The sequence below is a fragment of the Dromiciops gliroides genome, chromosome 1 (assembly GCF_019393635.1).
Source record: "Dromiciops gliroides isolate mDroGli1 chromosome 1, mDroGli1.pri, whole genome shotgun sequence".
NCBI lineage: Eukaryota > Metazoa > Chordata > Mammalia > Microbiotheria > Microbiotheriidae > Dromiciops > Dromiciops gliroides.
Genome location: NC_057861.1, coordinates 17,129,157 through 17,153,592, shown reverse-complemented (window position 1 = coordinate 17,153,592; position 24,436 = coordinate 17,129,157). Strand labels below are relative to the sequence as shown.

The 24,436-nt window shown below is 49.8% G+C and overlaps 2 protein-coding genes across 3 annotated transcripts in view; one reads left to right on the top strand and one right to left on the bottom strand.

Annotated features, from left to right (window-relative positions):
- The first annotated feature begins 581 nt into the window (after window positions 1–581).
- On the top strand, window positions 582–5,926 carry FICD (FIC domain protein adenylyltransferase). 2 transcript variants are annotated; one of them, XM_043980909.1, is made up of 4 exons: window positions 582–676; window positions 2,172–2,535; window positions 3,213–4,276; window positions 5,014–5,926. In XM_043980909.1, exons 2-4 carry the CDS (start codon window positions 2,229–2,231, stop codon window positions 5,137–5,139), a joined length of 1,497 nt encoding a protein of 498 aa, XP_043836844.1. In that variant the 5' UTR covers window positions 582–676; window positions 2,172–2,228; the 3' UTR covers window positions 5,140–5,926. The 2 variants fall into 2 exon arrangements, with proteins under 2 accessions (XP_043836844.1, XP_043836836.1); XM_043980901.1 differs by having other exon boundaries at window positions 3,213–5,922.
- A 2,124-nt stretch (window positions 5,927–8,050) lies between these two features.
- SART3 (spliceosome associated factor 3, U4/U6 recycling protein) overlaps window positions 8,051–24,436 on the bottom strand; it is a 32,593-nt gene continuing 16,207 nt past the window's right edge. Inside the window, exons 6-19 of the mRNA XM_043980896.1 lie at window positions 24,174–24,298; window positions 22,494–22,649; window positions 21,922–22,060; window positions 20,962–21,069; window positions 17,309–17,386; window positions 17,156–17,214; window positions 16,537–16,646; window positions 15,748–15,860; window positions 13,082–13,158; window positions 12,290–12,458; window positions 11,461–11,915; window positions 11,075–11,227; window positions 9,397–9,584; window positions 8,051–9,004 (exon numbers count right to left, since the gene is read on the bottom strand). Of these exons, the coding sequence (XP_043836831.1) occupies window positions 8,827–9,004; window positions 9,397–9,584; window positions 11,075–11,227; window positions 11,461–11,915; window positions 12,290–12,458; window positions 13,082–13,158; window positions 15,748–15,860; window positions 16,537–16,646; window positions 17,156–17,214; window positions 17,309–17,386; window positions 20,962–21,069; window positions 21,922–22,060; window positions 22,494–22,649; window positions 24,174–24,298 (2,108 nt within the window). The 3' untranslated portion in view covers window positions 8,051–8,826. The remainder of the gene's footprint in view (window positions 9,005–9,396; window positions 9,585–11,074; window positions 11,228–11,460; window positions 11,916–12,289; window positions 12,459–13,081; window positions 13,159–15,747; window positions 15,861–16,536; window positions 16,647–17,155; window positions 17,215–17,308; window positions 17,387–20,961; window positions 21,070–21,921; window positions 22,061–22,493; window positions 22,650–24,173; window positions 24,299–24,436) is intronic.

Here is a 24,436-nt window from a genome sequence, read left to right as displayed (position 1 = left end):
GTTTCCCCCAAAAGAATGTAAGCTCCTTCAGGGCCGGGACCGTTTCCGGACCTCGAGCTCACAGTAGACGCCTAATAGATTCCAGTTTACTGAATGATGGGTTGGTGGGGAGGGGAGGGGAGGGGAGGGGAGGGGAGGGTGGATGGACGGAAGGCCCTCGGCCAGCAGGAGTCCGGGGCTCCTCTGCGTCCAGGCGAAGGAGGCGAGGGGAGTGAGCTTGTGCCTAGGGGCCAGAAGCCGGCAGTAAGATCTCTGCCCACGCCCCTGGGGCGCGGTAGGCTGTAGCGTTAGCCCCGCCCCAGACGCCTCCAGTCCCCTCTTTGACCAATGGGAAGGTGCGTAAACCACGCCCCCTTCGAGGGGCCGCTTTTCCCCTCTGACAGTCTTTGGGCCCCGACTGAGCACCCGCCTCCGCTGGGACTATTGGCTGCCGCTGACGGAAGACGGACTAAGGAAACAGCCAATAGTAGCGCCCCACGGAGAATTTTTCCCGGGGAAGCCCGGCCCTGAGAGTGAAACCGGAAATGGAAGCGACGGACGGGTGAAGGTGACCAATCAGGAACGGGAATCTAAACTGGGGGGCGGGATCAAAGAGGGACTAACTGGACTGCCGGGCCAAAACCGGTAGAGGCAGCTGCAACCGGAGGAACGCCACCCGGAGTGTCGGGAACCCCAGGTGAAGGGGGATGGGGGCCAGAGTCGAGGCCGCGAGTGGGGACCGGGGGCGGCGGGGAGGGGACGGACCAGGGGGATGGGGGTCCCTGGATGTGACATTCAGTGTTCCGGGGCCCCTAGGCTGTGACATTCAGTGCTCCGGACCCCACTGGATGTGACATTCAGTGCTCTGAGCTTCCTCCTGGATGTGACATTCCGTGCTCTGGACCCCACTGGATGTGACATTCAGTGCTCTGAGCTTCCTCCTGACTGTGACATTCCGTGCTCCCAGGATGTGACATACATGCTCTGGGGTTCCCCCTGGATGTGTCATTCAGTGTTTGGGAGCCCCCAGGCTCTGACATTCAGTGGTCTGGACCCCACTGAATGTGACATTCAATGCTTCAGGGCCACCTGGATGTGACATTCAGTGTTCTTGGGGTCCCTTGGCTGTGACATTCAAAGCTTCAGGACCCTCCTGGCTCTGACATTCAGTGCTCTGGGCTTCCTCCCCCAGATGTGACATTCAGTGCTCTGAGGGCTCCCTGCCTGTGACATTCATTCAGTGCTCCAGGGTCCCCCACATGAGACCCTCAGGACTCTCAGGGCTCCCCCTACTTGATGGACCAGTAGATACAAGCGCTGGACACAGGGCCACATCTGGCCTGTGCTGGTTGGGTGACCACTGTCCCGCCAGCTCCTCTCTCACATTCTCAGTTCTAGGCTCTCAGCCCCTGCCCCCTCTGGAGAGCTCCAGAGCTTCCATGCACAAGCACCCACCATGTGCTGGACACTGCGCTAAATCTTCATAAGAACCCTGGGGGGAAAAAAAATTAAGAACCCTGGGAGGTGGGTGTGATGATCCCCTTTTTACAGATGTTGTTTGTCCTTCATTCCCAAAGAGCCCCATGACACCCCAGTGATGTCATGACTTGCAGTGAATTGGATTTAAGTGAGGGAGGGCTGTGCAAGGTCACCAACCTCACTCTCTCCAGAGCCATCTGGGTCCTATGGCAAGATAGACATCAGGATGACCAGAGATGGTCCTGGATGTTTGAGGCAATTGGGATTAAGTGACTTGCCCAGGGTCACACAGATAGTAAGTGAGGTGAGATTTGAACTCAGGTCCTCCTGACTTCAGGGCCGGTGCTCTATCCATTGCACCATGTAGGTGCCAATAAGGAAGCTGAGGCAAGGCAAAGGTGAAGTGACCAGCATGAGGTTACACAGCTAGGAAATGTCTGAGGTTGGATTTGAACTCAGGACTTGCTGACTCCAGGCCCAGTGCCCCCGTGGCCCCACAAGCTTCCCCTTATGAGAGGAGGAAGTTGTGAGGAGAGAGAAAGGATGGCAAAATAATTAGGAACGAGGAGAGAGGGGAGTGGATCAGTGGATCTCTATTGGAAGGCCCCATGTCTTTTTCCAGCCTCCATTTGGGCCACACTGGCTTCCCCAGGCCCTTGAGTATGCCAGGGTCCTTCACATACTTTCTAACCATTCCCGGGTTCTCCTTGTAGATGCTGAACAACCCCGCCAGTGGTGGCTATGCTCACAGAGTGCTCTCCTGAGACCAGATGACCTTCATGTCGATGGCCACGGTGGTGGCGGTGGCAGAGCCGAAATGGGTCTCCTTTGTGTGGGGCCGCTCGCTGTGGGTGGTGGCCCTGCTGGGGGTGCTGCTGGGGTCCCTGCTGGTGCTCTTGCTCCCCCTGGGGGCCGTGGAGGAGCAATGTTCCCTGCTACGGAACGGCCTCTCCTTGCTGAGGAGCAAGCTCGAAGGAGGACAGAGGAGCAGTCACAGGCACCGCACTCCGAGCACAGGGCTCAGTGTCACCACAGGGGGGATCAATCTGATGGCAGTCAAGCCCAAAGCATCTGCAGGTAAGAGACAGCATGTTCTTGAAAAGAATCTGGGGGTCTTAGTGCACTCTAAACTGAACGTGAGTCAGCACGGCAGCCAAATTACACTGTTTAAAAAGATGGGCTGGGGGCGGCTAGGTGGCTCAGTGGATAAAACACCAGCCCTGGATTCAGGAGTACCTGAGTTCAAACACTTGACACTTACTAGCTGTGTGACCCTGGGCAAGTCACTTAACCCTCATTGCCCTGCCCAAACAAATAAAAAAAAAAGAAAGATGGGCTGAAGAGCAGGGGAATTGGGACCCCCTCTGCCCTGATCAGACCATACCTGGAGTGCCGAGTGTTCAGGTCTGGGTTTCACACTTTAGGAAGGACAACGTGGGAGTTTATGAGGCTTGGAGGAGGGCACAGGGAGCACCTAGGTGGGGGAGGGCCAGTCCACTTCAGGTGGCCAGAAGCCGGTCCCTCTGCCTGGTCCACAGGGAAGATCTCAAGGCACCAGAGGGAGGAGTCAGAGACCAACTTGGGCTTGATGTGATGAGAGTGAGTGGAGGTCTCTCAGTGGGGTGGGGACCAAGGGGTGGGGACAAGGTGACAGATTCTCCATCCTCCCACGTCCATCCCCCTCACAAAACTTCATGCCGAGGGAATGTTCAGGCCCTTCCTTGACAGTCCTCCTCTTGGTGTCTGTCTCCTAGATGTTAGGCTTGAAGCCCGAGCAGCCTTGAAGCAGGCACTGGAAATGAAGCGGCAGGGCAAGCGAGAGAAGGCCCACAAACTCTTCATGCACGCCCTCAAAATGGACCCTGACTATGTGGATGCACTCAATGAGCTGGGCATCTTCTCTGAGGAGGAGAAGGACATTCTGCAGGCCGACTACTTGTACACCAAAGCACTGACCATCTCCCCCTACAACGAAAAAGCACTTATCAACAGGCACCGGACGCTGCCCCTGGTGGAGGAGATCGACCAGCGCTACTTCAGCGTCATCGACAGCAAAGTCAAAAAGGTGATGTCCATCCCCAAGGGCAGCTCGGCGCTGCGCCGGGTCATGGAGGAGTCTTACTACCATCACATTTACCACACCGTCGCCATCGAAGGCAACACCCTCACCCTCTCTGAGATCAGGCACATCCTCGAGACCCGCTACGCCGTGCCGGGGAAGAGCCTGGAGGAGCAGAACGAGGTCATCGGCATGCACGCGGCCATGAAATATGTCAACACCACGCTCGTCTCCAGGATCGGCTCTGTCACTATCAGTGACATGCTGGAGATTCACAGGCGGGTCCTGGGCTACGTGGATCCCGTGGAAGCCGGGAGGTTTAGGACTACGCAGGTGTTTGTGGGTCATCACATCCCTCCCCATCCTCAGGATGTGGAAAAACAGATGGAAGAGTTCATACAGTGGCTGAACTCAGAGGATGCCATGAATCTACACCCAGTGGAATTTGCTGCACTGGCCCATTACAAACTGGTCTACATTCACCCCTTTGTTGATGGGAATGGCCGGACCTCCCGCCTGCTGATGAACCTCATTTTGATGCAGGCAGGCTACCCTCCCATCACCATCCGCAAGGAGCAGAGGTCCGAGTATTACCACGTGTTGGAAGTTGCCAATGAAGGGGACGTGAGACCCTTCATCCGTTTCATTGCCAAGTGTACCGAGACCACCTTAGACATGCTGCTGATCGCAACCACTGAACATGCTGTGGGTTTGCCAGAAGCAAATCCCAACCATTCTGGATGCAAACAGACTATTCCTGTGAAAACCTAAATCTGTCCAGCTTGTAAAGGGCAGCAGGGACTCTTGGAGGAATCGCACAGAAACCTGAGCCTAGAGAGCTAAGCGTTCTGGACCTCAGAATGTGTCTGGGTTTAGTTTGGGGTGGTTTTTTTTCCTTGAAGAAAATAAGTTAAATTAAGTCTTGTCTCTATAATAATTTATAAGCTAACTAAGCCAAATTATTTATTTTGGGTTTTAAAAGCAGGCTAAAAACATGAGGCGGTGTAGCCAAACTCTGAGCTGGGCATTAAGAGCCTTGAGGCTTTTTCCAGGGGTGTCCCCATACGGGTCCCTGCACATTCTCTCTGCGTGAAGCCGCCTAGTCTCTGAGACACAGTGTGGACCAGTGTAGAAAGGGGACCGTACTGCCAAGCCAGAGAGTAGGCTACAGGTCAGAACGCAGGGAAGCTATCCAAGCATTTGGTGACTACTTCTGAGGGTGTGGCTCTGGTTTTTGCAGATGCGTGGCAGCTTTCTTGTGGAACGCACAGGTCTGTCTGCCCAGACTGACTTGGTAACCAACTTCTGTCTAAAAAGCAAACTACTGAGATCTTAAACTGGGGTCCGTTGTAACAGCAGGACCTCATATGCCTCAACTGGCTTTTTTTCAAGAAGCCTCTCTGAGCTGCACTTCCCTTCTCAGTTTTGGTGCCAGACATCATGTTTCTCTAAGACTAACAGAACCATCAGCCTGGGTCCCTCAACATTCTTCCCAGTCCCTTCTTGAAAAGAGGAATGTGTTAGGGCAGAAGTTGTTTGGAGACCAGACCACTCCATCTCTCCATCAAGCTGTGAATCCAGGACCATCAGTCTTAATGTCTTCCCTGACAGATCACTCCTAAACACATTCTCTGGAAACATTTTCCATAGACATCATACTGAGAAAGGACACACCTGGGTCTCTGACACAAGAGATCAGTGGAGTCTAATCAGCTGGACCACGCCTCTGGGGCATATCTGCTTGCAACCTTCCTTGCGTTGGTCAGTATCTTTGCCTTTTCTGTGCAATATCTTCTCCCAAGCCTTGACTCCACACCCCATCGTTGTCCCATTAGCCTTTAGAGATACCTCATGCTCAGCACTGGAAGACGGCCCTCACAGTTGGGCCAAGCCCTGGTCCCAAGGCCATGGTTTAAGGGGCTCCTTCAATGGTAGCAGAGCCTTTGTCGACAGTGGGTGGTACCAGGGTCCTTTCTGCTTGCTGAAATCCATCCTTCTACTTTGTCACTGTGACTCCATCTATGTGATGGTGCCCAAGTCAAGCTTCTGCCTTTTGAACCAAGTAAGCATTGTCACAAATGGACACATTGGAAGCCAGCACCACTTAATGCATCCCTTCTACCTTTCTGAAATGCTAGCTTGGCCCCGACTGATTGGAAAAGCTAATTCTCACACAAAATCCAGAGGTTCACAACCCTAGGAATTGTTAAAGACCACTGCCATAAATTGTTGAATTTATTAAACCCTAACCATACAGTGGATTTGGTTCTTCAGACCCCCAAGGCTAGCTGAACCACTGGACAAAAGCACTCGTTTTTATACTACAGAATGAATTTGCACTTTAGCTCGATGTGAAGGATGTTACTATAACAAACCACTTATTCTAATAAAGTATTTTATTAAATACTGGGTTAGCCTCATCATGTGAAAAGGTGCCATCTCATGGTGGACTTAATACTACTTAATCTTAAACATGATGTTTAATTAAAGCCCCACGTTTCAAGACGCAGAGAGGATAACCCTGGCGAGGTCACGCAGATCCAGGAAGCAGCAGTGTGCCTGACTGGATGCCGAATCTGTGCTTCCTCTCTCCACCACACGATGCTGCTGCTGCTCCCCCTGGGAGATGAGGAATTTTAAATCACTCCCTTTACAGGAGAGGAAACCAAGCCCTAGAGAGGCGGGCTTTTCTCTCATCTGGTGGTTGCCAGCCCACATACCCTCTACAGGTGCCTGTTTTCGTTTTCTGAAACCTTTTCAAATCCACAGCCCTAGTTCATTCACTAACTGAAACCGTTTTTCAAATTTCAGTGCAGGCACTTGGCTTTTAAGATACAATACAGTGCTGCAAAGTGCTAACAGAGAACTTTTCAATAGTGTAACATGTGATTTGAAGTTGAATGCAGGCCACAAGCATTTTTAATCATTAATATCTGATCTAAGCCCCCTCAGTTAGATCCCAGTAGAAAGTGAGTTGCTCCAGAATAGGGCCTGTTTAATTTCTTTTACAACCATACCTTGGGAACAGCTAGGTGGTGCAATGGATAAAGCACAGGCCCTGGATTCAGGAGGACCTGAGTTCAAATCCAGCCTAAGACACTTGACACTAGCTGCGTGACCCTAGGCAAGTCACCTAACCCTCATTGCCCCACAAAAAACAAAACACACCATACCCAGCATACAGGGAGCATGACATCTTGCAGCAGATAGACAGTGGTGAGACCTAACCACCTCCTGGTTTGTGATGCTAATTATAATGGGGGCTGGAGGGTGCGGGGAGGAATGCTGAAGCCTAGAGTTGTTTCTGGGGAACATAGGTGACAAAGTCAAGTAAGCTCATGTTGTTATGTTCCAGTTTGGGTCATGTGTTTGATAACACCCCTAAACAGACCGGCCAAAAGTGATGAGACTCTCAGGCAGCCTCTGACAAGCAAAGCAGGTCAACATAAACTGGCCCCAAACACAAAAAACTGCTCCTAACCCACCTGGTCCCTAGATCACACCTAGTCCAAAAGAGAGATCCTTTTAAAGGACCTACAACAGTCATTTCACATTTCTATAGCAAATAAACACTAAGGCTCCAACAAGAGCCAGAGCCTCAATTCCAGGCCAGGGTTTCCTCCTGCACGGCTTGACTCTGCAGCCCCTTTCACATATATATGTGTATGTGTGTGTGTATATATATATATACACATTTATACACATGTATATATACGTGGACAAAATACTGCCCTGGCTGACTAGTTAATTAATTAATTGATCAACCAGTAAAGCAATTTGGAGGTTCTGATTAACATTCATCTCACTGGCAAGTGGTCTCTGGGCCCCAGGCTGGCCTGAAACTCTGCCTGCCTACGGGGCTTCATCTGTAGGATGGAGATGGTAAGACCTGCCTGTTGGCTCAGGAGGAGGAAGGTGCTTTGTAAGCTTGTCCATAAGTAACATGCAATTTCAGTTACAAGCCACCTTTAGGAGGTGTTGAAAGGACAGCCACTCATTTAGGTCACAAACACAGGAGCACCACAATTCCTAACTGCATTTTTAAAAATCCAACTTTAAAACAAAGATTAATTTGGGGTGATTGTGACGGTCAGCATTGCCCCGGAGTTCTCTGAACTAAGTTTCATGCAGTGAACTTAAGAACTGACTTCTTAGGATCCGGCAGAGTTGGAGGAAAAGGGTATTCTCAAAGCATAATAACCAAATGAAGATCAGTTTTTAAAGAGAGCTTTTTAAAAATTACCAAAATCAGAGGGGGGCGGCTAGGTGGCGCAGTGGATAAAGCACTGGCCCTGGATTCAGGAGTACCTGAGTCCAAATCCGGCTTCAGACACTTGACACTTACTAGCTGTGTGACCCTGGGCAAGTCACTTAACCCCCATTGCCCCACAAAAAAAAAAAAATTACCAAAGTCAGAGGAAAATGGGATTGGAGGCCCAGAACATGTTTCTCCTCTTCGAGACTACGTTACAAATAAAGCAAGGGGTCCCACTGTGTTGAAGTGAGGAGGAAGAGAGAGGAAGACTGTGCAAAAACCTTTTAAAGATCACTTCAGTTTAATAAGTGAAGTTAAATGGAGGAGGTGAGTTTGCATTTTGACATCATATATAAACGAAACCAAGGAGCTGAGGGTCTCAACGAGGGGGAGTACAATTCCTTGGGCAAACAAAGTAGATGTGACCCACGGTGGCAGCACACACAATTCTGAATACAAAACAAACATCTCCAGTCTCCCATCCTTAGGAAACTCAAAAATAAGGGTTTGACATGTCATTTACAAATACACAATATAAAAACAAAGACCACTTTGAACAGAACATCAATCCGATCCACTTTTCTCTAACTTCCCTTCCCCTCCCCCTACTAAAATAGGCCATTGTGGTGAATTCTGAGCATCTGCCATTTTGTCTTTGCCAAGAACGATGGGCTGGTCTGCTCTGTGAGGCATGAAATGAGAATCCTGTAAACGCAAAAAGCTGCCCCGAGGAGCGGAGCCCTACAAGGACCATGCTCCAGCCCCACACCTCCCGTGCCCGCCTGTAAAGTGAATATTTCCCTTGTGTTGCCCACCCTCAATATGAGGGACCATTTAAAGCCATTTCTACCCACACCAGCCTTTTCTGTCACAGTCAGAACAAAAGAGCCCCCTGGCTTGGTCCAGCCCCAACCTGTACTTCGATAGACTGAACGGGACGAAGTAGTATTTACAGAGGATGATTGGGGGGGAGGGGGTGTTCCCCTCGCCAGCAGAAATAAGGACACAAAATGGCTTCCTAAAAGGCATTTTCACATTTCCCATAGAGTCCGATTCACTTTTTCAGGAGCATCTTGGCAAAGTCAGCATTCGACATCTTGGGCGCCTCTGTGGGTGTTGAAGAGGGTCCAGGTGGGCTCTGCAGTGTCCCATTCTCAGTCTTAGGGCCAGGATTGCTGGGGCGTTGCAATGCCCGAGGCAAGAGCGAGAGCTGGGTCCTCCCCTTACCCCGCCTAAAAAGGGAAACGGTTTCATGAAGAGACTAAAAATTGTAACTCAGTGCTTACTGTGGTCATGAAAGTGGGGAAAAGCCCTTAAGATATATAAATATAAATGAGGAACATGCCAAGTGGAAAGGACCCAGCCTAACCTCACAGACACGTTTCTGGCTGGGGAATTTGGCAATGACAGCGACTAGTCTGAAGGCCCAAGGGGCAGAGGCAGGGCTCGGCAGCCCAACGTCTGTCCCGCTCTACCTCGACCTCCCTGCCCACATCAGTGGAGGAAACGTCAGCCTGGCCTAGCCGGCCCAGACTATTCCTTGTGGGGAGCTGTGCCCCCAATCACCAAGCCCCTCGCTCCCCAACTGCCAAGACCCAGGCTCCCCTCTGAGATGAGCACTCACGCGCCGTACACCTGCCGGGGCACCAGGGCCCCTGCTGCTCTCCCAGCCTCAGGTCTGTCAGGCATCTTCCTCTGGGGAGGGTTGCTGAGGGCCACTTTAATGACGCTTCCTTTCATTGTCATCCCATCCATTTTCAACACAGCCTGAGAAGCCTGAGCCTCATTCTCATATTCTACATAGGCAAGGCCCTGAAGGAGGAAGGATTGCAGCATCATAAAAATGAAACTCACCTCTACAGAGCCAGGCCCAACCACCGGGTCTGAGAATCTCAAGGGAAGAGAGAAAAAGTGAGAAGGAGGCGGCACCAGGCAGCCCCAGGCCTCAGCCTACCCTATGAAACGGGAGTCATCACAACGACTTGGCTGCCTGATCAATAAGCCCAGAGATCTCAGCTTGTGGGTAAGGACCCACCACTAACCAACTGCGAAGACATCTGGACAGCAGCCTGGCAGACGCTAGGGTGAGACTGCCATCTCATCCCACCCACCCAGGGAAGCTCCAAATGGGCGTATGGTTCAGAGGTCAGACACAGGCTGAACATACAACCAACCAAAGGACAACTGACCTCTGGGATCTACAGGTGGAAAGCCTTCATAACCAAGTAAAAAACGGAGGACACAGAAGATAAACTGGACAATTCTGACTGCTTAATTTTTTTTTTTATACCAACACCCCAGGGCAGCTAAAACTGAAAGAGAATAACTAACTGGAGGAAAGCCCCTTCACAGCACATTTCTCTGATAAAGGGCTCGGTGACTCAAACATTCCCCAGCTGACAAATACTCAAACAACATGAGTGAGCAGTTCTCACCTCCAACCTACCCCCCACAAGAAAGGATGTCCCAAGTCACCAGGATAAAACCGTACATTAAAGCAATTCCACTTCATGTTCATTCCACTGGTACGTGGACAAAGGAAGACACCTGTCCCTGGCGGGCAGGCTGCACATTAGGGCACTGTCTGTAGCACTGTGCTCAAAGGCCACTTGGAACCATGTCCCCAGGGTGACTAACCCGGGCAAAGCCTCCAAACCCATGGGGCCTGATATCGGGTCCCAAAGAAAAAGCTGCACAAAAACATGGGCAGCACCACTAGACTTGAGAACCACAGAGTGCCCACTAATACAACTGTGCTTGCAGACATGATGGGGAGGACCATTTCAAAGAAACACGGAAGACTCGTCGGCACCAACGCTGGAAAAACAAACCACTTGGAGAGCCTGTTAAAGAAACCTCCTCCACAAAACACCTGCAGAGTAAGCACGGGAAGCATCTCATGGGCTTCTGGTAGTTCTTCCCTGTCACTCCTGACCACACTTTTTGTTTTGCTACCCTGCTCTTTCTCCTGTCACAAGGACTAATTTCACAGAATCACAGAACGTGGACACTGAAAGCGAACTGAGAAATCACGCAGTCCAATGTCTGTCTCCCAATGAAATGGCTACGGCAGAACTGGCTTCAAACCCCATCCTGAGGTGTGTCCAAAGGCCCTGAAGCACTGACATCAAAGGCTCGACAGGCAGGCGACCTCATGTGAAACGAGGCCATGGAAAGTCGCTGTCCTCTGAAGAGCCGCACCCCCCCCCACCCAGCAAGGATCCTCCTCAGTGTGGCTCTTGGTGCCAGGCTGCAGATGGCGCCACCCGGGGTTACACCCGAGAACCCTGTGCCTCGTCTACCTTGGGTTTCCCGGCGCGGTTGGTGACCAGCCTGAGGTCTTTCACACCTCCGTGAGCTTTGCAGACGTCTTCTAGTTCCTCCTTTGTGCAGGAGAAAGGCAAACCAGAGATGAACAACTTGTGCTTTTCCAGGGCCGTGCTATACCTGAACACCTGCGGAGCGAGAAGCACAAGAGACGGGACTGAGATGGGACTTCAGGCCCTCGCAGGCGAGACCAGTCCAGGCACGCAGCCGTCCAAGGTGACCCGGCCAACTCAGACTCGGGATCCCACAGCAACCCGGTCACTGAAGGGGCAGACGGGGACACAGCAGAGGCCCAGACTAACCTCCAGAGGGAGGACAAGAAGCCTAACAGTGGCACCCCCTCCTTTCCCCAAAGGTTTACCTTAAAGTCTGGATTCTTGTTCTTGTCTACACAAGGAGAGACAAACATGGGCCTCCCCTCCACAGTCTTGCGGTCCAAGCCCAGGGCTTGCAGGGCGGCCTTCTCCTCCTTGAACTCGACGTAGCAGTAGCCCCGGAAGTCCCCACGGTTGCTGAATATGGGACGGATCTCAGTGACCTCCCCACAGGCCTCAAAGAGGGGCCTGAGCTTCACCTCGGGGTCCCCCAGGCTGTAGGGCAGGTTGCTGACAAACACAGTGACGCTGTCTTTACTGCTATCGTGAAACACTTTGGGCATCTCCTTTCTGATGGCAGCCGCCTTCTCCTTCTGTTTGGAAGGCGGATCGACTTCCATCACCGTACTCCTTCCAAAGAGCCCCAGCTCCAGGCCCGGGGCCTCCTCCTCGGCAGTCAAAGGAAGGCCGCTCCCGGCTCTTGGTCGCTTGCTCGGCTGCTCTACGGTTCCAAAACAAGAAGGACGCAGCTGTAACGCCCCCTCCTCCCCCATCCCCCGTGAGTAGCCAGCCCCACCCCGGCCATCGAAGCTGCAGCTGCAGGACAAGGGGCACAGGTCTTCCTGAAGGCCATCCCAAGCCACAGCCTGTGTGTGTACTCCTGGTCTACGCTCCTGGCACACAGCTGCCCACATCTCTCACAACACCCTCCCCTTGGTCTACTCTACACCCGCTGTGTAGACGCCCGGCTCTTCCTGACTCACTGGTCAGAACGACCTTTCACTGCTTAGCAAAGAAAGCGCTCCTGCTGACAAAGCCGCACCAAGAACCGCCAGGGGCCCCAGCCAGTGAGCGCGTGAGTGTGAGCAGCACTACCTTCCTCTTCCTCCCCCCACTCGTCGTCCTCGTCTTCCTCAGCCTTGCGCTTGTCCCCTGCCCTGCTTCTCTTCATCTTCTTGGAGGCCCTCTTCTCCGCCCGGGCCCTCTTGCGCTGCTCGGTCTTTTCTTCTTCTTGCTGGGCCAGAGCGGCTTCCTTCTCAGCAGCCTGCAAACGTGAGGCCAGTGAGGGGAAAAGGGACAGAACCCACTGCTCTGGCTGCCAGCCAAGGAGAGGGGAAAAGGGGAGGAGCCTTGATTACCCACTTGTAATGGGCAACATGCTCTCCTGGCTCTAAGGGGGAAAGAGAAAAGACAAGGGGGTCCATAAACCTAATCCACAACTGCTGGCATGAGCTCAAAGGTCCCCTCTTAGAGACACCTAAGACTTCAGGGCTTTGAATGGTTCTCCCACAGCAAAGAGCCCCCCACCCGGCCCCGCGAGGACCTGCCATGTCTGTCCTAGGGGCACCGGCTATCCTCAGATGCTGCAGCAGCCAGGTCTGTCTCAATGAACATTACTATCAAAAACTCACCCACTAAGAAGACACTCAGTTATTCTGATAATGCCTAAGAGGCAGACCTTGGTCTCCCAGAACATCTGTAAGACCTCTGCAACAGAGGAATTTAATGTGTCCTCCATTTTTGAACACCAAACTGAGCAAATGCTCCTTCTCTGAGAAGTACATTTCAAAAGAGGTTGTCTGGAGCTTCTGATGACGATTCAGGTAAAACATCCTGCAATAAGGGCAATTAGCATCAGTTCCTCAGCAATCCACAGAAGAGCACTACCTTGACTCTCTGCTCATTAACTCGAGCTAATCGGTTTTCTGTTTTCTGCACTGCTGAATCCCAGTCTTCCAGAGTACCTAAGTGAGAAAGGCAGTAAACAAGCTTGGATTTCCTGGAATTTCTGAAAACTTAATTGAGGAAATTAAATCTCAGCCACCTCTCCACACTCCCAAAAGAGAACCAACCAAACAGACTCAGCATCTCAGACCTGGGAATCCCTCTTCCGAGACACTCAGTCCAGCCCAACAGCCCAGCCATAGAGCAGTCCAACAAGCAAACCTTGTGCAGAGACCTCCAGGGAGGAAGGCACCTGCCACACGCACTGAGGCAGCCCCTTTCTAATACTCCTGACTTAGGAAATATTTCCTTAAAGGGATCTCCCCCACCATTATACAAAAAAGGGGGAGATTAGTCAAGTCCCCAGGGCCTTCCACTAACTAGCTGTATGGCTGTGGGAAAGTCTAAGTCTTAAGTACCTTCAACTAAAAAATAAGGAGTTCAGACCATGATTTTTCTTTCTTTTTTTTCCCCTTGTGAAAGGTGGGTTATTTTTTTTTTTTTTTTGCGGGGCAATGGGGGTTAAGTGACTTGCCCAGGGTCACACAGCTAGTAAGTGTCAAGTGTCTGAGGCGGGATTTGAACTCAGGTCCTCCTGACTCCAGGGCCAGTGCTCTATTCACTGCGCCACCTAGCCGCCCCGGGTTATTTATTTATTTTTAAACACTTTTATTTATAGTTTTCGGTTAACACCTTAGACTGTGATTTCTAAGAGATCGCTGGCATCTTCCAAATTTAAATACTCTAAGAAACATTCAACCAGTTTAAGCTTTAAGTTGGAATTTTGAAGAGTAGTCAAAATCTCCTCACTGGAAAACTGGCATAACCAATGCCTGAAATGCCAAGATGCAAAACATACGGCTTCAATGCCTAAGAGAAGAGTCAACGCCATTAGCAGCAAGTCCCACAGGATATCTGTCATTAATGTGGGTAGTAAAGCAGGTGTTCAAGGGAAACAGGTTTCTCCCTCAAAGAGACTACCATTCTCTTCTATTGCCTAAGGGAATTCTTTGCAGAGGAAGCAGACTACAGTATGAAATGCTGCATACACCATCAGACTCAGATGATACATTCATTGGTTGTGCTGAACTATTTTTAAAAACTCATTTATTCTTCTCTTGCAAGGGATGCATTGTACATTTTGTCTCAATAATTTATCTTGAAAAATACAGCCAGATTTCTTTTTTTTTTTGGGGGGGGGGGGTTGTTACAGGTAACAAAGTTTTTGTCTGAGAGGTGACTTCACTTTTTTTAAAAGATGAAAATTTAAAAGCAAGGGATGGTACACTAGGAAGGGGATTGATAAATTTGTAAACAAAGGTAATATAAAAAGAAAATGAGAAGGGGCAGCTAGGTGGCGCAGTGGATAAAGCACCAGCCCTGGATTCAGGAGTTCCTGAGTTCAAATCCGGCCTCAGACACTTGACACTTACTAGCTGTGTGACCCTGGGCAAGTCACTTAACCCCATTGCCCCGTAAAAAAAAAAAAAAGAAAATGAGAAACTTTTGAAAGATATCAGAATTGGATCCACAATTCAAAGTATAGAAAATGTCACATTTTCATAATTTAATATCATTAGAGATTACTTTTTAAAATTATGTTAGCAACATTAAAAACTTCCTAAAGGCTCAATAATCAGAACTCTTTAATGAGATAAAGGTATTGGCTAAATAGAATTTTCACTGCCTGTATGAAGTTATTACAGCCAAGTCAAAAGCTCTAAGAACCTTAGTTCTTCAACTCTAAAATATGGATAATGCTTTTTGTAGGAGAAAACACCCTTCATTGCAGTCTCTACTATCTATTGGTAAAACGTTTTCTTTCTTCCCTACATTTGCTACAAGCCTGAACAGCAAAGGCAGCAGTTAGTACAAACAGAAGCATCTCTCCTTCGATCTGTGAAACCATTTGCCTTGAGGCCCACAGGGATTTGGAGTTCACAACTGGCCAGCCACTGGCCCCTGTGGCCCTTCTAAGGCCTGACAGCTAAGACCCAGATTAGAGAAAGGCCCAAGGTGGGACTTAGCTGAGATTTTTTCCTACAACAGCCTTTCTCACACACTGTGAAAGGGATTCCACCCCTCTCAAAGCATTCTGTAACGGGCAAGCTCTAGAGAAATGGGATTTACTGCTACCTTACCAGGTTTAAACCGTGTTTGCTCTTACATATTCTTCTTATTGTATGCAGTTATATTTAATTACTATTGAAGAGGAACAACTGTAATCTAGCCTCGTGGGAAGATTCCTCTGATATTTGTTCCATTATCATCCCCAAGAGCAAACTAACTCAAGTCAATTCGCATCTCTGGGCCTTAGATTCCTCTTGCAAAAAATGAGGGCCTGGAAAGTCCCTTCCAGACCTAAAAAAATTCTGTCATCTTTGATCACTAGACAACTTAGGTTCCTCACTGACAACATGGGGAAGATGCTAATGGGGGGGCTTGATGTCAGACTCGAAAGAGGAAAGAGAAGAACACGCTCAACCTTCCCAAGTGCAGCATTATTGTTTCACAAAGATCAGAAAAGGTCACCCACCCGTCCTGGCACTGAGCAGCAGGTAGGTCAATCAGTCTGAACCCAAGAGCTTCCCAGGGCCACACCTGCTCACCTTCGATCCTCTCCAGGGTGAGCAGCACTTCACAGACGTGCTCCGGGTAGTCGCTGGCACACTGCACGGCCCGGTGCAGTGCCTTCCGACAGTGCTGGGTATCGCCATGTGCCCTAGAGCACACATAACAACAAAGAAGTGGCACCTCCAGCGAACAAGGCGGACAACCCACAAAAGGAAACTTCCCATCCCCTGCTGGTAGCTCTTCAAGTGCAAACAACCCCAATGTCTTCCCTGAAAGGGCCAGGTTAATCCTGAGGCAGGCTGCCGCACTTTCATCTGGACGGCCTCCTGGGTTTGTCACATGGAGAACTGCCAGGTTTAGTATCCAGTGACTCAAGGGACCACGACACATCCATGTACCCAGGGACGGGCCACAGGCAGGTCAGTTTTCACCAAGGACTAAGATTTATACCAGCAATTACTCTGTGCCAGGCACGTCCTCTGCGCTCCTCATTTGCTCCTCAGTGCCCTGGCACACCCGCCCGCTGGGAGCACCTCCCCCATAAGATGACCTGGACAGTCTGTAGTGATCTTGTATAGTCGGCTGCAGGGCTGTGGCCTCCCCATGAGCTGGCTGGAGCAGGCTTGTTTGACTTTTTCCTTTGTGGCCCTAGCACTCGACACATAGTAAGTCAGCAGTTAACTGTTTTCTGTGTCTGAAAACATCTCTTCACAAATTTTAGAGAACACTTTCCCGCCTTCCCTGGTGACCCGGCCTGCTGCCTTCCCATCATGCTCTGAGGCTCCCGTACACAGCACAGATGCCCCCACGGTCCGCTCACTTACCGTTCCAGGTTGTAGTATTCCAGCCACATGTTGGCGTACTTTGCATTTCCTTTCGTCATAATGCTATCCCAAAGTTCTCGAGCTTTCTGCATGTTGTTACAAAGGCGAGCCTAAGAGACATACAGGAGAACAATGGAAATGTCAGAATACTCTGGCCTGAATGTGAATGTACTCAGTAAGTAAACTGAGGGTGGATGAGCCCACAAGCCCAATTAGACCCAACAGATTCTCCCTGGCTCCCACACCTACAAAATGTGAGCAGCAACGCTTGGGCAGATTCTACAGAAGCACAGAAAATTGGAGGATCTTTACTCCAAGAATTTAGCAATAGTGACTGAATTTTACCTTTCACTTTCACTATATAATCCATATGCAAGTGTTAAGATATCAAGAAGACTTTCTGGTTCTGTCTTTTAACTAATGACACTTCATTCATGTCTGTCTGGTAGCTCATACTTCATTTTTTACAAACGAAAAAATACTAACATGCCATCACATCATATAACTAGACTACTCAGAAGAGTGCAGATCTTCACTTGAGACTCAATTATTCCAGTGGCTACTAACCAGACCCAAATCCTAATGAGGTAAAATGGCGAGCCTTTAAACAAAAACATACCTCTACTCTTGCCCAGTTCTGCATGATGGTACAGGAAGGATCTCCACTTTCACTGAAACCTTCGAAGAAAATAAGAAAAAAAATGAGCAAAACCACTCCAAGACAAAGAGCCCCAACCCCAAAGGCCCCAGGCCAAGGCAGGAAGTGTCTTACGTTCCTCCACTTCTTGTTTCAAATACTCCAGTGCCCGAGCAAAAGCAGCTCTCAGCTCCTCCAGCTCTTTACTCGAATCTGCAAGACAAGTTGGAAAAATGAAAGGGTGTCTTGGAGGGAGAGAAAGCTTCAAATGCCTTTCTCTCTTCAACTACCTTTCACTCCTGGTCAATCGCCCCACTCACAAGGAACTCGGCTCTTTGAGCAGGAACACTCCACCAAAGAGTGCACAGGGCAAACACAAGGACCATGTGCTCCAAAGCAATGCCCCATTTAATTTGTGAAACTCAATTTTACTTTTCTTAGAGACCCCAAGGCAAAGGAGGCAGTTCATCAAACGAGAGCTTTGAAATATCTTCCCAAGAGAAATAAGTATCTGAATCAGTGTGGAAAACCCCTGCTGTGCCAACTCCATCTGTACAACTCAGGAGTCTTTGGCATTGCCAGAAGCCCTCAGAGGGGAAGTGATTTACGCTGGGTCACAGAGCCATGATGGGTCAGGGGTAGGACTTCCTGAGTCCAAGGGTGGCAGTCCTCTATCCCTCAAGCCATGCCGCCTGTCTCCCTTCACTTCCCTTTTTGCTTGGCATCACTTCCCCTGTTGGTCTTATCAGCCCTCAGAGGGTTGTCCAATTCTCATCTCTAGGCAAATCAAAAGATCAAGCCCTAACCCCTCCCTCCCTCCCTCCCTCCCTCCCTCCCTCCCTCCCTCCCTCCCTCTCTCTCTCTCTCTCTCGCTCTCGCTCTCGCTCTCGCTCTCTCTCGCTCTCACTCTCGCTCTCGCTCTCTCTCGCTCTCTCGCTCTCTCTCTCTCTCTCCCCTTCCCTCTCTCTCTCCCTCTCCCTCTCTCTTTCCCTCCCTCTCTCTCTCCCTCTCCCTCTCTCTCTCTCCTGAGTGCCAGGCCCACACACCTTGTGAACAGTGAAGTCCTGATGTCCACCACAGACATCATTCTCTTTCCCCAAACCTCCCATCTCCCAGCACTCTTCTTAGGGCGAGGGCACCACATCCTACCAATCACCCACAGCTCTCAACCTGGTGTCCTCCCCTCCTCTCCTCTCACCTCGCTGCCAAATCATTTTTACCCATAAGACGGTTCTCTCGTCACTCTTTCCATCTCCACTGACAGGCCCTCATCAGCTCTCCCCAGGACTACCACAGTGGCCTTCTGATGAGTCCCCAGACCTCAAGTCTCTCCCTACTCCAAACAATTCTCCTGCTCCCCAAGTGACTTTGCTCTGCTCTTTCTCACCTCCTGCTCAATGACCTCTAGTTCAGGTGGGAAAGGGAATAAGGCTTCCTCAGACCTGCCCCTCCTCCATCTCCTGCTGTGCATGTGCCCTGAGGGAAGGCCAGGGCCTGGAGTGCCCCTCCCCATCTGCCCCAGGAGATGCCCCACTGCCTGCTGGACTGCCCCATCTCCAGGCTCCGGTGAGAAGAGGCCCTTCCTCTCACCTGTGCCTTCTCTCTCCTGCTGCTGCACAGGCCCACTGAGGGAAGGCTGCTAGAAGCTGGCAGAGTGACGGGCATCTGGGCCAGCACTAGATACCTTCCACCTCCTGCTGCCTACCTAATGCTTTGGTACAAACTGGAGCAAACTTCCCTTGGGCCTCAAACCATCCCTCTCCTGCCGGCCTGTCTACTCCATGCTGAACATCCTCACAGCTGGTCATACCTGACACCAATGGCATCAAACTCATACAAAAACCCCTTCGGGATACCTCCTAAGACAACCACAAACTGAAATGACCTACGTAGCACTGTCCTCTTACTTATTTAAAATTCTGGGCCAATGCCCTGGTTGCTGCCCATGCCGAAAAGGCTCTTCCCTGCACCTCCACCTTCTAGACTCGGCTCACACCTCACCTCCTACAGGATGACTTCCCAAGGCTCCTAGCTAGGAGGGCCTTCCCTTCTGAGGGATGCCCTCCTATCTGCCCTGCGTGAGTCTTAAAGGGACTTTGCTCCTTCACTTTGGCTCTGCCACTAGAATATAAAGTCCTTGAGGGAAGGGGTGACTTCTGCCTGCCTTCGTTTGTATCAGCACCGCTCCTCACCCCCGGCCCACACAGCCAGTGCTCGATAAACACGTGCCGCCAAATTTTTCTGGTGCCAGTTGTAGTACCCACAATTCCCATTCTTTGGCAATGACCACACTGCCAGAAGAACACAGTGTCACCAAGACAGTTTTGCTCCATGAGGGAACAGCCTGTGACCACGGGACACCACTCTGACCTGCTCTCTTCTACCTATTCTCAGCCCAGCCCAGCCCAGGGTCTGAAAGTGTCTCTCCAGCTGAACACCATAGTCTGAACAGGCAGCCCTGCTCATCTACTTGTCCTTCTCAGGAAGCAGACGAGTCACCTTTAGGAGGCATGGGACAAGTCTGACCCTGTCCATCAGGACAAGATCTGGGAACAGAAGAGCATGTGGGGGGGGCTCACCCCTAGTGTCCTTCTCGTGTGGGACTCTCCATGACCATGACAAAGAGCCAGGCATCAATGGAGAGGGTGGATGGAAAGACTGGTGAAATCTTGGGCTGTAGGGGATGGGACGGGAGGGGATGCAGCACCAGAGCTATAGAGAAGAGGGGAGAGACTGGTTCTGCTTGGCCTGGAGTGCCACCATACAAAGAATTCTTATAGACTATGGGTTAGACAGTAGAACTGGCAACAGACAGAAGGATGGGGAGGGCAGGGGGCGCTGTGCTCTATGGAGTCCTCGTCTTACCTATCTCTGTGTCTCTGTGGGAAGCCAGGGGGCCACTCATGCACTGAACCCCAACTTGGACTTACAAGGAGGTCAACGCTGATCTGACCTGAGTCCTCTAGTGGGGGGTCACCTTCGCCATCAGACAGGAAGCCAGCTGAGAGCATCAAGTCCGTCAGGCCTTGCCCAGGTTACAGACTACAATCCCTGGTCATCCCTGGCCCTTCTCGGCCTCTCTCCTACCATCATTCTGGGGGCCCACAGTTTAGAGGCCCCCAGGGGTTTCACAGTGAGGGCTCTATATTCAGAGTCATGGAATCCTGAGGGCAAAGCCAGTCTTGGACACTTACTGGCCAGCTGTGAGACCCTGAAATCTGCCCTCCCTCCCCACCCTGGACAATTGATGAGAGCCCATTTCCCTGGGCTACTGTGAGGACCCCCAAAAGCTAACAGATGCCAAGCCCTTGGCCAACCTCAAATAAAGGTTCCAGACACAAGTTAGAACTCTTCTCATTATTGGGGTTCAGGGCTTGTCACAGCCCCACAACTCCTCACACCTGGCGGCCAGGCTGTGCATGGGCCCTTCCTCGGTCCTCAGGCCATGATTTCTACCAGCATGATGATGCCCAGGAGAAGGGCTGTGGGGCACACATGCAAGCATGCACAGGAGTGGGTACAAGCACAGGCATGCACGCTCGCACGAGCGTGCGCGCGCGCACGCGCGCGCGCACACACACACACACACACACACACACACACACACACACACGAGAGACAACCAAGCAGGACTTGATGTAACACAAAGATGCCTGAGCTACCACCTCCCATCAAAGCCCCCCAGCTGTAGTATTTTTGCTCTTCCCAAGTGACCTGCCCCATGTTTTGTACGCCACAAGCATTTAGCAAACATTGGCCGAGCTGAACATATGTGAAGTGTACCCTACCTTGTTTAAAATCCACTCTCCTCCTCAGGTAATCGAGGTATGCCTGCCAGATCTCCACATAATCTGTGGCCTGAATAAAGCCGGCATTCAATGCTTTCTCAAAGTTGTCTGTGGTCAGAATAAAAAGGCAAGATCAGTTTCCACTCTGAAATAATTAACTGGCTGCCGTGTCTATGACCTTCTGCCCAGAAAACAAGAGTAAGTTCTGTGCTACTCAACGAGCGGCCCGTGGGGCATGAAATAAACACAAACAGTCCTGGGAGCACAGCTGAGGGAGCTGCAAACTGACCTGACCATTCTGCTGACCCTCAACTAAGTAGGACAACAGCACCCATGCCCTGGGGACCCCAGGTGCCCCACGGCTTGACCCATACTCCAAGGAAACCAAAGGCAAGAACAAACAGCAGCCCCTTCTGTGGTAGCAAAGGCCTAGAAATAAGGCCAAGGTCCCCAACTGAGGATGGCTCTACAACCAGTGGGGCCAAGGAACAGGAAGACTTGTGTCCCTCGTGCAAAGGTAAGTAAACCAACACAGGCAATCCCACAGGATGACAACTACCACAGAAGCCCCACCAAAATCACAACTGAGTGCTGTGAAACGATCAGAGACCAAGCTTGGACTCAGAGGAGGAAGAGGAGAATGCAGCTCCTCCTCCCCCGTTCTCTGCAGAAGTTGGGAGAGTGGGTGTGAACACTGACTGCCTCGTCCACTTTTGCTGGGTTGTTTTCCCCTTCTTTTTATTCTTAGTTATAAAGGACAGCTCTGAGAGAGAGGGAAGAACCTTCTGGGAAAGGGAAACAACGTAAAAGGAAAGTGCACCCATCACAACAGCTTTTTCATAAACTCACTGAGATGACCATCTTCAGCATTTCTCTGGGCTGCATTCCAATACTAGCTGGAGATAAGAAGCGTGGCAGGATCAATTATGCGAATGAGACTTCCCACAAAAACATCCTTACCAGAAACTATCTGATGGTCCACTCCATGTCTTTCCATGGCTAAGAGGTACCGATTCCACAGTCCAACTGTCCAGGGACAGTTTCTAACAGCACGATCATGTGCAGACAAGACCAGATCCTTCATTTTCAACTGCCGATCCTACAACAAATAATTCCACCGTGGGATGGGATAGTGTCCAATTTGGTATTCTAAAGTGACACAATGCTGCCAGTGCTTAATTAATATCAAGTGATTTCTTACAAGGATGGCCAATTACTTCATTAAATTTCTTTGTAAATGTCTAGTAAAGCATTTGGAAATCATCACTTATGCTGAAGCATTTCAAGCAGGTGAATCAATGTTTTGCTTCCAAAGTCAGTCTAGGAAAAAGCTGATCAATTTAGTATTTTCAGAAGCATTTTAGAATTTAGGAACTCGGCCAGAAAAAAAGAAAAAGAAAAGATGAGCAGAGGAAGAGATTCTCGATGGAGAAAGAATGCAGCAATTTCTTAGAATTCTCTTCACAATTTTCTTTCAATAACCTTCTATGACTAAAAAGTAAAGGAAAGTGAGACCATGTTGCTGCTCTTACCAGATACTGATTATAGCGGGCCCACAAGTCTGGGACGAGGCAGTTCTCAGCCAGTGCACGCTCAAAGATTAACTGAATGCGAGCAGGATCTCCGGCTTTCAACTCAAATTCGATATATGCTTGATACTCGGCTAGCTTTGGTGTCTCCGCTACCAACTAACACAGAAACATTTAGAACAAAAATTAAAACAGTTACAGTTAAGGAGAACAAGCCATGCTGACACCAAACCAGAACTTTAAAGGCTGACAGTGGCCTGACCATCAGACACACAATGACAAGTCTAAAGCTACCTTGTCTGACGCACACCCACAAAGGACTGTCAGCTAGGCTGGTGCCAAGCATGCTGCCAATTCATTACCAAGTCTATCCATCTGGGAATGCAAACAGCACCCAGCTGTATGACTGACAGACAGGCCAAGAGAGAAATAGTAAGTCTGACACTATTATGTGCCTTATTACCAAAAATCATCAAGAACAGACTCTGGAATCTTGAATCAAAACTAACAGACCTCAGTAGTAATCACCAGTTTTACTGGGGAAAATGAAACTCAAGGACATTTAGCTAAAATCTTAACAAGAGGAAGAAGTGCACAAGCCAACAAAAGAAATCTACTGAAATGAAATATAAAAACTTGATAAAATATATGCGACTATGATTTGTCAGCACGTCCCATCCCTCCGTGGACCCAGCTTTCTCCTCTACCAGGGTGGGAGAAGGGGGATGGGGGGAAGGTGTGAAACTGGGCTCTCATCCTGAATATTTCTCCGAGCTCTAAACTTCTACAATTTTAGGATTTTTTTCCAATCAGGATTCTGTGACTCCAAAACATAAGAAAAGACGATCTGGTACTCAATAGGAAGCTTTTGTTTTATTTTGTTAAAGCTAATATAGACATTAAAAAAAAAAAACCTCACACTATTGGACAGCTAGGTGACACAGTGGATAAAGCAAGGGCCCTGGATTCAGGAGGACCTGAGTTCAAATCTAGCTTCAGACACCTGACACTTACTAGCTGTGTGACCCTGGGCAAGTCATTTAACCCTCACTGACCTGCAAAAATAAAAATTAAAAAAAAAAAACCTCACCTATTTTGGGGCAGCTAGGTGGCTCAGTGGATAAAGCACCAGTCCTGGATTCAGGAGGACCTGAGTTCAAATCTGACCTCAGACACTTGACACTTACTAGCTGTGTGATCCTGGGCAAGTCACTTAAGCCCAAATGCCCCGCCCCAAAAGAAAAATAACAACAACAACAAAAAAACCTCACTATCAATACACTTCAAAAAAGTAGGATTTTAGTTTTAAGATCATTTTTGGTTGTGTAAATTAGAATGTTTTTGTTAATGATTACTAAGTTTGGCACCATGTTTATTTTAAGTGTATGGTCCCACATTTATGTCTCCTAAAAAACCAAATGACCAGAATGTTTTGTTTAATTTCATTTTCTGGTTCACAGATTACACATAAAGTCTTTCCTAGTTTATCTTCATTGAAAATCTGAAGCAAGGACAAATGCATTTTTTTAAATCATCCAGGGTCTCAAAATGGTCCAGGGTTCCCGCTCTTCACCTGCCTTTCCTGCCCCAAGATCTCATCCTCTGTAAAACAAGCCTAGCACCTGCAGAACATCCTTCACGTGCAAAAAGCTCCTCTGTGGCAAAGAGGCAGCAGGCACTCACCAGGGCCTCCTCGTAGGGTTTACATTTCTCCATTTGCTGTAATGCTTTCTTGTAGTTCTGCGTGACGGCCTCCGGGACTGGGTCATCTGACCACTCCTCGTACTCCGCGTAAGTGGCTTCCATATCTAGGAATGGATAAATCCAGTTCAATGGCGCTGGCTGCTGGTTTCCAACCAACTCCACTCCCCCTCTCCATCGTAACCTGAAAACTGAACTCAGCATGCTCAAAGTGAAAAGCGGGTTACAAGCATCAGGGTGGTAGA

Coding starts and splice junctions, on each gene's coding strand:
- FICD (XM_043980909.1), top strand. CDS start 2,229: ATGACCTTCATGTCGATGGCCACGGTGGTGGCGGTGGCAGAGCCGAAA. Junction 2,536..3,212: donor CAAGCCCAAAGCATCTGCAG/GTAAGAGACAGC, acceptor TCTGTCTCCTAG/ATGTTAGGCTTGAAGCCCGA. Junction 4,277..5,013: donor GATGCAAACAGACTATTCCT/GTGAAAACCTAA, acceptor CATTCTTCCCAG/TCCCTTCTTGAAAAGAGGAA.